This window comes from Sander vitreus, chromosome 20 (genome assembly GCF_031162955.1).
Source record: "Sander vitreus isolate 19-12246 chromosome 20, sanVit1, whole genome shotgun sequence".
NCBI lineage: Eukaryota > Metazoa > Chordata > Actinopteri > Perciformes > Percidae > Sander > Sander vitreus.
Window position 1 is genome coordinate 10,572,111 of NC_135874.1, and position 13,853 is coordinate 10,585,963.

Below are 13,853 nucleotides of genomic sequence, written 5' to 3' on the forward strand. Positions count from 1 at the left end.
ACCATCACACATAATAAAAGATCGGTACTTGGCATCCGTGTAGTGATACAGTATTGCCACAGAAAATATTGTTATACTATGGATGTATCGAGTTTTCCCCCCAGCCCTATGACTTCTTTAAAAAATATTCATGTGTGTAACTGTGTGCCAGAGAGGGGAGAAAAATAGGATTGACCCGCAATTAGGGCAAGAAGTTCAAACCAAAATGAGTTAAATGAACACCTCAAAGACTGGCTCACAGCTCGTTCTGTTTGTTCAAAAAGCATCACAGTGTCTCCGTCACAAGAGAAACAACAAAATCACATGGCCACCAACAACCTATCAGTGCCAAGAACATGACAAAAGCTACATTCAAAAAGGAAATCAAAACCAGATGTCGATTCTCAGAGAAATCGACCTTATCCAGAGACAACAACCAGCACCCAAATATATATTATATAAAAATATAAGCTACAAAAAACACATTCCTGCTCCTTTAAAACCAGCCTAAAGCACACACACATACAGTATACTGACTGTAATCATCAGGCATCGTTGGCAGATGTACTCCAGTTAAGTGCCAAGTCAGTGCGGGATTTGAGGCAAGAACAACTTCTGGATTCTTAGAAGAGCCTTTATCCGAGTTCTCTTTCAGGTCTGTAGTCAAATTTCTTTTAACCTGTCGTTAGGAGTCAGTATACCCCTCTCCTTTGATCACGTCTTCCCTCCCTTTTTCCCTCTCCCTTCCATCAAAACACGTCTCATGCAGCCACCTGCCTCAACAAAACAATGCTGTTGCCCTGACAACAGCACCCTCCCAACCGCTCTTTAAGCTTCTCTTTGCTAACCGTGTGTGTGCGTGTGTGTGTGTCTCACCATCAAGAACCAAGCCGGGAAGGTGCCATGGCATATATACATAAGCCACATTTGTTGATTGTGCCAACAAGATTTATTATGGATTTACAAAATTAAAAGTAGTAGAAGAAAGGTATGGGACTGCAGAAATCACATGTATTTATGAAGCAAGTCCCTATGCAGCCAAAAGATTTAGGGGGTAAAGAGACTATCTTGTTAGTTACCAAGGGGATAGGAAACGATTAACATAAAAGTTTGAGTATGCCTCACATCTCCACAACAACCAACCAACAAAAAGAATCGTTGCTCCAATGACAGGCAGAATATACTGTAATGAAATTAAAGTGAATAGAGACAAAAAGTAAATGAATGCATGTTGCTATAAAATGTGAGTTTACAGATTCTGTATTACAGTATTTATTATGATAAAAAGCAGATCCGTCTAGTCTGACCCCCAGAAAAGTGAGGCAGCAGGTGTCACCTTATTTAAGGTTTTCATTTGCACTAAAAACATTTAAAACCTGTAAAAACACTAGACTAAAAAGGGATTGCACGTGTGCGTGTGTGTGTGTGTGTGTGTGTGTGTGTGTGTGTCTCTAGTACCTGGGCCACCACAGCATCTAGCTGTTGCAGTTGGACAGTGAGCTGGCTCATTTTGTCCGTGTAGCTCTGCTCCTTCTCCTCCTGTTCAGATGTAAAGCTCTGCTTCAGGTCCTCAAGCTCTGCCTCCTTCTGCTCTTCAAACTCCGTCTTCAAACAAAGCAGTGATGTGGGTACATCAATTAAAAGATGCAGATCACCATCTTTAAAAGCTGCAGTATAGCATGGGTTTATCTGTTCCTCAACTAAAGAGATCTCCGGCCATGTCTCACTGCCTTATGGCTGACTACTGGCTTGCACATTTCAGATGGTTAAATGCCAAATGTCTGAGAAGGAAAAAAAAAAAATAAATAAAAAAAAAATACCTTCAGCCTTAAAACCATCTGCATCAGAGGATAAAAAGCTTAGATCCATCCCATTTAGCACTGCTCAGATGGCAGTAACACAAACACACCCTCAGCACAGCTCAGCACACAGATTCAGAGAACAAAGAGACAGACTGACAAGAACACTTCTACATATACAGTATGATGGTGGGATTATGTGGAAACTGGGTTTGAATAAAGCTCCAGTGGGACAGAGTCCAACAGGAAGAGCTATCCCTAGGAATGAACGGGTGCCCCAGCAGCTTAGAGAGGGCAATGCTACAACACACTGACACGCGTACACACTACAGCTCTCAATAATCCAGAGATATTACATAATGTTTCAAACAGGCACTCAGAGTCAAATAAATACACAATATAATGGGAAAGATCATATTTTTCACATAACATGAATGATTATATGCAGGCAACATTGCTGCCTAAAAGGTGTTCAAATATTAAAGAGCTTTAGCAAAAGGGTGCTTTGAAGCCTTCTCCCCATCATCTCTTTCCTCATCACTCCGAGGCATCTCCCTTTTTACCTTCAGTTGATTAATCCGGTCCTGCAGTCTCTCCTCTGATTGGACTTTGAGGAGCTCCACCTCTTCGAGGAAGTGCTGACGCTGCCTTGATGACTCCTCTTCAAGCTCCCTGCGACATGCCTCCAATTCCCGCGCAGAGACAACCCTCAACTCCTACAGCAGACACACGTCATGGGTTTGTTTAATAACACAATATGCAGTTGGGTCAAATGCTCAGATTCATAGTGCTAGAACAAATCCAAATAAATACTAAACCATTATGAAGGATGAACAATAATTCTGTCTAATCCCTTCTCTAATGGGCTGTAAGAGCCACAGAGACAAGAACTCTACTGACAACTATTACAAAAAAACTCAACAGTCAGCACTGCATGTTAACTCACACACACACACACACACACACCTGTAGCTGGTACTGTGCAATGAGTTGTTCTTTCTCAGTAGTGCAGGTATGTGAGAGCTCCTGAAGAGCAGTGCTGTGTTGTTGCTCGAGTTCTAAAACCTGAGAAAAAGCGCACACAGTGCAAAGACAAATGAAATCTTGCTGAACATTGTAATATCAAATTGGAGAGTGCACGATTGAAAACATTTTCTGTCCAAAACTCATATCATAAAAAAGGAAAAAGCATTTAAGAAAATTGACATATTAAATCTACCAGCATAGGAGTTTGCAATATGGATAAAATCCTCATATGAGCTGTAATTTTGTGATGTAATTTCATGTTGCATTAACAATGTATAGAGTAATATATTTTTAACAATTTATAGATACAATAACCGGACAGGTGACCCATTACAACCAGAGATTCAGTTTATTACAGACAGACATTGCCCTACACTAGCAATTAGTAATCAAATCTAGCCAGTGTAATCTAGCTCCCTTAAAAGCTTCTGTCTTATTTTGGCATCCCACCCAAATATGCTCCCAAAAAAAAGTTTTATTTTGTATTTTTACATTTCAAATTCTTCCTTTGTAAAGACTGAGGCAATACCGTTTCAAGTTAGGAATGACAGAACGGTGCAGTAGTATGTGATGGCCAACCACTGCAAATATATTCTCAACCACTGTTTTGCTTTGACTAGACATTGCATTTATAGACATTGACTTTTTGCCTCTGATCTGTTAATATATGAATATTCAGTATTTCTTATTTATGTCAACACTTATCATTTGGGCTTTTTAAAGAGATTAGAAAACCATAGTAATGTAAGGATGATTGGGTAAATACCTGCTTCTTAAGGGTCTCCAGGGCTTTGCAGTGTTCGGTATCTAAGGCCTCTTTTTGAGCAGCCAGTTCAGTCTGTAAGAACAAATTGTGGTAGAAGTTGTCAATTGCCTGTATGTTTGCTTATTGATTGATAATTTGATGTTAGCCAGAGGTCGACCACCCATCTTTAAGTCTCACCTTATGAACGTGGCTGAGCTCTGCTGCCATAGCACTAAACTTCTCTATGTGCACCTGAGCCAGCTCTTTCCTCAGTTCCTCCCTGATGGACTGCTGCTCTGCGGCATGGCGCTCCATTATCTGCTTATGTTGTGACTTCTGGAGATTCAGGTTTTGAAGATACCGCTCTTCATGTTGCAGTATTTCATCACGCAGTGTCTGAGATTTTCAAAAAAAACCCCGATGGCATTCAAAAATACTTCGAAACCATAAACAAGGGCAGTATTGTGTTCTAAAGAGGTTCAAACATTGCTAACATAAGGTTTGACATTATATTGTTTAAGTTGTTACAAATTCGGTGTCCTTACTTGCACTTCCTTCAGGTATGTCGCCTCCAAAGTGTCCATATTACCCAGCATCCTTTTTTCCAGTTCATCCCTCTCTTCTTGGTGTTTGCGAGTCAACTCGGCTTCTAAAGCCTCCAGCTGAGCCTGATTGGTCTCCTGAAGAACAGCCTCCAGACTTTGAAGGTCTGCCTTTCGTTTGGAATCAAAGGCTGCTTCCAAGGCGACAAGCTCAGCGTGGTGTTTGGATTCGAGCTCAACGGCAGTAGCTGCAAGCTGATCTCTGTGACTGGCACTGAGTGAATCTTGTTGTGCTTTGTGTTTGGCATTGAGTGCGTCCTTCTCTTGCGAGTGGTTTTTCAGTAGTGTTGCTCTCTCATGTTCCAGCTCAGTTTGAAGTTTGTTCTTTAGCTCTGCCAGAGAGATTTCAGATTTCTGGACCAAACTCTGCTCCGACGCTACCTTTTCCTCTTGGAACCTGAACAAAGACACAAAATACCTCAAATTGTTCTAAACAAAGCATTTTCAGTGGTCCTCAAAATCAAACTGGAAGTGATTTTATTTTGATTTAAGGAAAAACGCAGCAGTTCCCAGTGGCTTGGTGCATACCATTCAGCTTTCAGACCATAATAGCAGCACTGTAGCTGAAATGTTGTCATGTACAACAAATGTCACAACAACTTTTAAAAGGGGACTGCCCATTTTTCTACAGTTTCACCTTACCTACACTTTTAAAACGATCAGTCAATCAACAGAAAACTACAATAAATTTGATCAGTTAATGCTTTCTCAAACTTGAGATCAGCTGATTTTGTTATTGGAAAATGAATACCTTTGAGTTTTAGACTGCTGACCACAAATACAACCATGTTAAAGATGCCACTTTGGATTTTAAATGTTAAACAATTAAGTCAAAAAAGGAAATTGATTTTTACATTAAAATCAATAATGCTATGTCATACATCTCAAAAAAAAAAAAGAAAAAAAAAAGAAAACTTTAATACAGCACATATACAAACATGATTCATGTGTCTAACCACCGACAAGCCATTGACCCCCAGCTGCAATCAAGACTTAAGGATCTTGAGCCTTGACAGAGAGCTCACCTCTCTTTGGCTTGGCGTAGCCGCTCTTCACCCTGCTCCTGGAGGAGAGCAGTGAGCTCCTTCATTTCGGTTGCCATGCAGCTCTTTGCCCTTTGCAGCTCACCGTCATACTGGGCCTCCAGTCTTTGCCGCACTATTAGGACCTGTGGGCCTAAAAGACAAAACGCAACATGTATGAAGCTGATGGAAAACCCCCACTTCTGATCTGACTAGAAGCTATAATGAACTGACAGTCTACTGTGAGTATTTCAAAATGATCTTACTCTCATCGTTGTCCAGTGCAGCCTGTAGAGATTTTAACTTCTCCTTCTCCTCGTGAAGTGATTTTTCTAGGCGTGTCCTCTCCTTCTCAGTCTCTTTGTGAAGGTCTGACCTCTGGTCAGAGAGCTCGGCTTCATGCTTCTCTTGGAGCTCTTCTCTCAGCGTCTTCATCTCCTCCTGCACAGTCTCCCTCTCCTGTTTCAGTGCTTCTTCAAGATGAACAAGCTCGCCAGCAAACTCCTGTTTCATCTGAAGGAGGTGGCAAGAACATATACAATAACATGGTTTGAATTTCCCATATTGTATTAATAAATCTGTATAACGATCATCATATTTGTAAAACCTTTCTAGTATGCAGGCTTGTATACGCGTGTACCTTTTGTGTGTTCCTTTGCAGTTCTGCATCATGTTTACTCAAGGCAGCCAGTCTGTTCTCCAGAGTGTGAATGATGCTCATCCTTGTCTGCAGCTCCTCAGTGTGACACCACATCCGCTGTTCAACCTCCACCTAATTAATATCACCACAAAATGTTATTATATGGCCAATAAAGTCAGTGTTTTATTTATTTTTTGGGATAGATTATCCAATTATCTCTTCTCACCTCAACCTGCCTTGCTGCCTCCAAACGAACTCTGGTGAGCTCTGCGACAAAGATATTTGAGGAGTCGTTATTTAACTTTAGCAACTTCTCAACACCATATTTGTATTTTATAATATATATGTGTGTGTGTGAAGTGAAGTACCATGTAAGTGACGGTCAGAAAGTTTGGCTCTGAGTTGCTCCAGCTCCAGGGCATGACGAGTCTTCTTCTCCTCCAGCTCTTCATAGTACTGGTCAGTGAGGTCTGAGCGCACCTAATGCACAAGTTATGATATAAAAACAGAGTAAAAGGGCCAGTATACTCCAAAAGAACTGCTTGTCGGACATTCAAATAGCTTCCCCCCCTGCCCACATCATCCCAACATTGGATTGGAAGTGCTGTGTCCAACCATTTCTGGAACAATCCAACATTCACACCCACTTCACGCCCTAATTAGCCAGCTGCGCTGAGGTGAGAAAGGAGCCAGGGTTCGATCTCTCTCTCTAGCTCTTTTTTTTCTTCCCTCCCCCATTCTTGACAAGCAATTCTGTCACTTTTTATCTGAACAACCAAGTGCAACACTATAAATGGCTTCCAGGAGAGACTGTCTAAATATGAGCACCATTATCCCATATTGAAACAATATCACGTTTCCCCCCTCCCCCCCACCCCCTCTCTATGATGGCTGGCTTTTCACCCCGCCTTCAAGCATTGTCATTCGGCACAACCATGAACACTTCTGATTTCTGACATGGTTGGACAACACATCTTACGAATTAGTTCTGAATGAGCAAGAATGGATTCTAAAAAAGCATAACCCAACCTTAAGGGTACTGTGTGCCAAGAACCTCTCTCATATTAGCTTCTTATTCTGTTGTGTAAATGGAGGCATTCAAGATTGAAGGACAGAGTTGGTTTCTGACCTGTCGCAGCTCTTCCTCAAAGGAAAGATCCATAGAAGATTGTAGAGTGGCAAGCTTCATTGTGTGTTTCTCCTCCAGTCGAAGGCGCAAACTGTCAAGCGCTTCCTGGTTGAGAAATAACATGACGCTTAAGATGCCTTGTGATCAAGATCCCAAAACAAATGCAGGTCGAAATGTGCAGAAAATCTCGTGAACCATGCCTGAAATTCTATTAAGACATTTGAAAGTGCTCAATTGCACACATTTATCTAGCCACAGAAGGTGTTCAAAATGTCTTATACAATTCATTTTCTCATATAGTATGTACGCACTTTGTGTTTCTCCAGTTTGAGGCCAGTATCAGGAAGCACATGATCTTTCTCCTCTTCAGTTTCACCTTGAGATATGGAACTGGAAGAGAGACCAAAGGCACTGATATGAAAAGAATGAAATTCAAGTTTGTAGTACATTTAACTGGTCTTCCATACTAATCTACTGGCATACCTGTTATCTGCAGTCTTAAGCAACGATTCCTCCAAGGCATTTTCCACCAGCCTTAGCTGGAGTAGAGCAATTTCCTCTCTGTAGCTCTCCTCTGTTGCCCGCAATCGCTGCTCAAAGTACCTAAAGGAGGATAAAAGGTAAAGCATGTACACATTTGCATGGGGTCAGTGAAAGGGTAGAGGACAATAGACAGATATGAGTGACAATCTTGTAGACTGTGACCAACACAAGATATGCTGTGCAAACCGCATTATCAATAAACTATTTTTTAACTCAAACCTGGACATACAACAGAGAGAAAAACACTTTTGTGAGAATAAATGCATCAACCTACGGTCCAGTTTTGTGCCCTCATACCTCCTCAGGCTTTCCAGCTCAGCCTCATTCTGCTCTTTGATTTCCCGTTTTTGTTCATTAAACACCGTCTTCAGGCGCTCGATATCATCAACACGAGTTGAGCGAGCGAGCAGCTGCTCCTTCAGCTCTGTGAGAAATTAAGGTAGACAACAAATGCAGAAAAAAAAGGTAAGAGCACAGTAAGTGGAATTAAGTCAAGTCTCTTTGGGTCATATCACATCACAGACAGCAGCCATTGTTGATAAAGCAACATGTTTTCTATACCTTGTACTTGGGGCTGTGAGTATTTACATAATGCACTAGATAAAAGTACAGCATTGTCAAGCAGATGTCAGGCTGGTTTATCAATCTCACCTCCCAACTCTTGGCGACTGGTCCTCATGCTCTCCAGCTGGGTCCACAGTTGACCTACTTCTTGCTCTGAGCTCTGTTTTAGCGAGGTCTTTTCCTCTTGAAGGCACAAAACCTGGCTCACAGAGAGAAAACATCAATCAATATCTTTTTTCTCTCTTTTTTTAAAAACAAAAACTTATTTATTGTGGATTTAGATTTTTATAAATGTCCTATTGTTTTAGTGACTGGTGCTACCCAATACGTGAAATGTCTTTTCAAAAAAAAATATGAAGCTTTATTGTTATTAAATGTTATAGCCTATGGACTGAAATGAGAAATAAATGGCAATTAAACTATGTGTCCATGTGTTTGAGTGAACTCACCTCTTGCTGCAGTTGTTGCACCTTCTCCTGTAAGTGGAGTGCTTGCTGCTCTTTCTCCTGCAGCACTGCCTTTTGACTAGAAACCAACTCCTCCAGAGCACCTAAGCAGAATTCACAACAGAGTGAGAAAAGCAATAACAATTTAAATGAACAAGAACACAAAATACATGGAATAACGTGCATAGTGTAAACTCAGTAGAAGGCTCCAACTCACGGGCAGCAGCATCTCTGTCAGCCCAGGCTTCTTTCAGCTCCTCCTCCCGTTTCTGGTTCTGCTCCTTACTGGAGCGCTGGAGTTCCCGGAGCTGGGCCCATGACTCCTGCAGCTCTGACTGGGTCTGTGACAGAGCAGCCTGGGCTTCAGTTAGAGCTTCGTTGGTCTGGGTGAGGGAGGCCTGGGTGCTGGCGAGTTCTGTCTGGGTGGCAGTAAGGCTGTTCTGGGTCTCTGAGAGAGATGTCTGGAGGGTCCAGTGGGTGCTCTCAGTGTCCTTATCCCACTGTGATCTATGAGCCTGAGAAAGAGAGAAGACCAAGATGAATTGAAATATATAATCTAAATAAATTAAATGTAACAATAAAATGACAGAATCAAATGAATGACCGAATTCAAATCACAGAATTGCAGTAATCAATCGCAACACAATTTGTATGAAGCTTGACCTGTATCTCTTTGGACTGCTCTTCCTCCATGGCAGCTCTCTCCTGAGCAACACGAGTCTCCCACTGCTGCTTCAACTCATCTAAAACATAAATACACAAAACGAATGAAAAGATTCACCCACGTCCAAGTCCAATGTGAAGGTTTCATCAGTCATTGTGCTCTACTTTGTCCGGAGCATGCTTTTAAAAGAATGAGGATGACTCACTTGCATCCATAATGGCACATATTTTGAGTGCACCTACGGGCAAACATGAACAAGAACAATGACTGAAAAAGCACTCTTAGTTTGCACTCACTCATGTTTTGTTGGTGCAGCTCATGCAGTCTCTCCTGCTGCTCCTGGTTCTGCCGTCTGATCTGGTCCAGTTCTAACTGATGCTGGGCCTGCAAGAGTGCACTTTCCTGGGCAAATGTCTCCCTCGAGGACGCCTGGACCTTGGTGAGACCAGACTCCTGGGACACGTGGACGTTGGTCAGGCTCAGACGCAAGGCTTCAAGCTCACTGGTCTTTTCGACCTAACGGAAATAAAAGCGTAAGGTACGGTTTTGTGGGAGAGCTTTTTCTGGTCTAGTAGTGATCGCATGTTGGGACAGTAGTGTGTTAGTCACATTTAGCTGACACGGTAATCCTACATACCAATTTATAAAAACTGGTATGTAGGAGACACTATACCTGAGCCTGCTGCAGTTCAGCCTGGTGAGCAGCCTCCATGCTGTCCCTCAGCTCAGAGGTCAGTTCTGTCCTGAGTTGACTAAGCTCCTCGTTGTGTTTGGCGGTCAGCTCTGAAATCATCCTCTCATGCTCACGTTCAGTCACCTGGGGAGGACAACGAATGGGAGACATCAGAAGCTGAAAAATAATACACAAAATTGCAATAGAAAAGGTGTGATAACTAAGACAGGAGATTCCACTGTAGTGAGTCTTGCTGAAAGTGCAGTGTTCACTTGGAGTATTGAGACTTCTTTATTCTGATACCTGTTTGATTAGGCTGATCTGCCTTTTCTGTTCTTCCTCCATAATGGCCTGTCGCTTCAGCAGTTCCGACTCCAGGTGAGAGTTTGACTCAGAAATCTAAGAATTTATGGAGATAAACAAAGGAAATTACAGGACTACAGGGTACTTACAAAGTTTAGCACCACTAACGCAGCACAATCCACTTTTCATTATTTTAATGATGGGAAACATTGACAAATATTTAATGTGACTCTGTATCAAATACACCCAGTGAGAGACAACATTCAATACAGTGGAAAAAAAATGTCCTCTAGGTTCATATGCTAGCTTATGAAAAAATAGTTATGGTAAAAATGGTTTAAAAAAAAAAAAAAAAAAAAGATTTTAAGTAATCTATAAAATGAATGGCCACTGAAGTTTGTGCAGTCTGTAAATCCCACCTCTTGTTGATGTTTCTCCATCAGGTCTTCTATCTCTTGTTGGTGAGAAGTCTTGAGCCTTTCTGTAGCCTCCTCAACAGCTACAAGTTGCTTCTCCAGAAGAGCCTTTACCTCCTCCTCTCTCTCCCTCCTCTGCTCCTCCAGGTGTTGCCTCACATCAATAAGCTCTTTATCCTTCTCCTGTCTCTCTTCCTCCCATTTCTCCTTCTCTTCAGCCAACTGTAAAAAATAAAAATTATATATATAGTACATGTTTAATCTCTTGACAGTAGACATTCCAACAAGCAAAATATATATCTCACCTCACAATCCTTGGCTTTTAGCAGGTTCTCAAACTGTTCCAGTTCCTCCTCTAAGACTTGTTCCATTTTCTTAATCCGGTCTTCCATCTCCTCCTCTTTTCTCCTGTGCTGCTCTCTCTCCTGCGCTGCCTGGACCTGGGCCTCCTCCAGATTGCTAAGGTTTTGTCTCAAACAGAAGATCTGGGACTCCAGTTCATTCTTCTCTTTTCCAGCACTGTCCACACTGCCCTGGCTCTTCTCCAGCTCTTCCCGCAACCTTTCCACTTCTGTTCGAATATTTACAACCTGTGCACGAGTAGTTTCAAGCTCCTTTAATGTTTCGTCCAGCTCCATAGTCCTTTGACCTAGTAGGGCTCCTGTGGTTTTGTGCGCCGTTTTGGCCTCTTCTAGCTCCGACATGAGAAGTTCACATTGAGCCTTGGGAAAAGGAAGAAATGCAAAATTAGCTTTCTGTACATTATACTTATTTTTTGTATCAATTCATTGCCTCCTACTTTTGCTTACTTACTGCTGCTGTATTATTTCTATCCATCTAAATTTAGTTGGGCAAAAAAAACTGCATGCAGACACTAGCATGTTTACATTCTTACTAAGCAGTTAAGACCAACCCACTTATCATACCCGCATACCTGTAGTGTTTGCAGCTGGTTGTCATCAATGAGATGGTTGTCTTTTTCCCTTTCTTCCGTTAAGGCACTTAGTTTGTTCTTCAGGTTGTCTTGTTCATGGGCTCTCAAGTTCATCTCCTCCTCAACATGTCTCCTCTTCTCCTTCTCCTCTTCAAGCTCCCAGAGAGCCTGCTGGAGCTCTTCTGTTACTTGGGCCCACCTGAACATACAAAGACAGTTTCCAATAATACATGTATAGTATAATAAAAAACATAAGCTGAAATAATAATAATACAAAGTTTAGTTATCTGGGGGAAAAAAATGAATTAACTACATGCCCTAATTAACTTAATTACCTGCTCCTGGCCTCCTCCAGCTCTTCAGCACTGTTGATGACTTCCTCCCTTAACACATTCAAGTCTCTGTCCTTGAGAACCAGCTCCTCACGGAGCTCCCCACACTGCTGATTCAGCAGCTCTTTTTCCAGGTCAGTTTCCTCAAACTGCTGCTCGGACAGTTTACTCAGCTCCAGCTCGCCGGAGGAGGAGTTGTGAAGCCACTGGGATGGAGACTGAGGGTGGGAATGATCAGCCACGGGGGTGCCAGGGGAGCCCTGAGGGGTAGAGGTGTTGTGGTCTTCGGCGAAACGGTTTGAAATTGACAACAGAGGCTCATCTCCCAATACTTCACTGTTCAGCTCAAAACTGCGAAGAGGCACAGAAACAAATTAGGGGATTAAACCAGCCACACACACACACACACACACACACACACACACACACACACACACACACTTCTCTAACCTGTAGTCTGCAGAGATGTCCAGCTGACTGCAGTGTTCTAAGCTTTCATTGACCACTGAAGATTGGGAGTGTGCATGAGGAACTGAAGACAGGTAGCGCTCCATTAGAATATCCCCAGGAATTGATACATTCATGCTGTACTCATCAGGTCCGCTTTCCAGATCGGCCTCACCTATACTAATTTTTTCATCACAACTAAAACCAGCTTTTGCTTGGTTCTGCCGATTCTTAGAAGCTTTGAGTCCTATGACCTCTTCCTCTCTAAACTTCAGTTCTCTCTCCCTCTCCTCCAACAGCTGCCTGACTCTCTCTACCTCCTCTCTGTGCTCCTCTCTGAGCTTCTGCATCTCCTCCTCCCGTCGCTGGAGACGAAGAGCAGAGCTGGCCACCTCCTCACTAAATCTCCTCTTTACGTCGTCTTCCTCCTGAAGCCTTTTTCTCAGCTCCAGCACTTCTCTGTTCAGCGTCTCCTTCTCCTCTTTGTACTGCTGCATCTCAAGGCACTGAGTTTGGACTAAGCTAAACTGGGTCTGGAGATCTTGCAGCTGTGCCTCCCTTTCTTTTCGCTCCTCTTCCCTTCCTGTCTTCTCCTCCTCCAGTAAAGAAAGCACATGTTGGTGTTTCTCCATCTCCTTCACTAGTTCAGCACATATGCGTTGGCTGTTCTCCCTTTCTTCTTCCAGCTCAGCCCCCAGTTTGCGAAGAACAGCGTCTGTCTCACTGTCGGTGCCAATGCTTAAGCGTTCAACATATGACTGGGAGCCAGGACCTGCACTCCCCAATTCCCCTGAAGGAGCCTCCTTATGACCGAGGTCTGCATCTTGGGAGCAATGGCCGTGCTGATGCTGTTGTCGAGTGTTGAGGACTTCAGCGCCTGACTGACTTTTGATGCGCAGAAACTCTACACTGGTCTGTGTGAAAGACAATTCATGCAAGTTCAGTTGCTGTGCATATGAATAGTGAAATGCTTATATTTAGGGAACAATAATCCCGAAGTGCTGTGCCAGATTTAGCTTTGAGTGGCACTTACCTGCTGGAGCTGTCTCTGTAGCGCCTGAATCTGTCCAGCAAGTGACTGTGCCTCCAGTTGCACCTGGTCTCTGCTGGCCAAGGCCTCCTGCAGGTTGGAGCTGAGCCTAGCAATTATCTCATTACGCTTCTCCACAGCCTGCTGTAGCTGCTGCAAGTGTAATAAATGTATGGGTTGATTATTATTATTTAATTTTTTAATAAGCACAGACACGCACACACAATCATACATATTTAGAATAGAAAATTAGACTAATTTCCATGTTAAAAAAAGACGAAATACACATTTGCCTACAGTATCAGAGGACACTGTACCATCATTTTAAGACTTCTAAAACATATGTAACATGTAAAACGCTATGTGACACTATAGTCAAGATGATTTGAGGCCTTGAAATCACGTAAAATAACCAAGACATTTTACAGCATTTGCACAACTCGAAACAAATAGATGAACTATGCTGTATATTCTGATCAGTGCAGTCAAGCAGACAATGCAGAAGAGCAGACAGTTACGTTCCCCATGGGTTGCTGATGACACATGATGAACACAAATA

The 13,853-nt window shown here is 42.5% G+C and overlaps 1 protein-coding gene across 4 annotated transcripts in view; it reads right to left on the reverse strand.

Moving 5' to 3' along the window:
* pcnt (pericentrin) overlaps window positions 1–13,853 on the reverse strand; it is a 38,687-nt gene that overhangs the window by 20,232 nt on the left and 4,602 nt on the right. For all 4 annotated transcript variants that reach the window (XM_078278299.1, XM_078278298.1, XM_078278297.1 and 1 more), the window contains 28 exons: window positions 13,298–13,447; window positions 12,268–13,178; window positions 11,821–12,168; window positions 11,486–11,684; window positions 10,857–11,273; window positions 10,555–10,773; window positions 10,136–10,231; window positions 9,833–9,976; window positions 9,456–9,675; window positions 9,159–9,238; window positions 8,713–9,010; window positions 8,499–8,599; window positions 8,137–8,248; window positions 7,783–7,909; window positions 7,426–7,545; window positions 7,254–7,332; window positions 6,943–7,047; window positions 6,182–6,293; window positions 6,040–6,080; window positions 5,814–5,945; window positions 5,440–5,686; window positions 5,177–5,327; window positions 4,095–4,548; window positions 3,748–3,945; window positions 3,571–3,642; window positions 2,745–2,843; window positions 2,342–2,494; window positions 1,438–1,584 (listed from right to left, as the gene is read on the reverse strand). In XM_078278299.1, coding sequence (XP_078134425.1) covers window positions 1,438–1,584; window positions 2,342–2,494; window positions 2,745–2,843; window positions 3,571–3,642; window positions 3,748–3,945; window positions 4,095–4,548; window positions 5,177–5,327; window positions 5,440–5,686; window positions 5,814–5,945; window positions 6,040–6,080; window positions 6,182–6,293; window positions 6,943–7,047; window positions 7,254–7,332; window positions 7,426–7,545; window positions 7,783–7,909; window positions 8,137–8,248; window positions 8,499–8,599; window positions 8,713–9,010; window positions 9,159–9,238; window positions 9,456–9,675; window positions 9,833–9,976; window positions 10,136–10,231; window positions 10,555–10,773; window positions 10,857–11,273; window positions 11,486–11,684; window positions 11,821–12,168; window positions 12,268–13,178; window positions 13,298–13,447 — 5,532 coding nt within the window. The remainder of the gene's footprint in view (window positions 1–1,437; window positions 1,585–2,341; window positions 2,495–2,744; window positions 2,844–3,570; window positions 3,643–3,747; window positions 3,946–4,094; window positions 4,549–5,176; window positions 5,328–5,439; window positions 5,687–5,813; window positions 5,946–6,039; window positions 6,081–6,181; window positions 6,294–6,942; window positions 7,048–7,253; window positions 7,333–7,425; window positions 7,546–7,782; window positions 7,910–8,136; window positions 8,249–8,498; window positions 8,600–8,712; window positions 9,011–9,158; window positions 9,239–9,455; window positions 9,676–9,832; window positions 9,977–10,135; window positions 10,232–10,554; window positions 10,774–10,856; window positions 11,274–11,485; window positions 11,685–11,820; window positions 12,169–12,267; window positions 13,179–13,297; window positions 13,448–13,853) is intronic.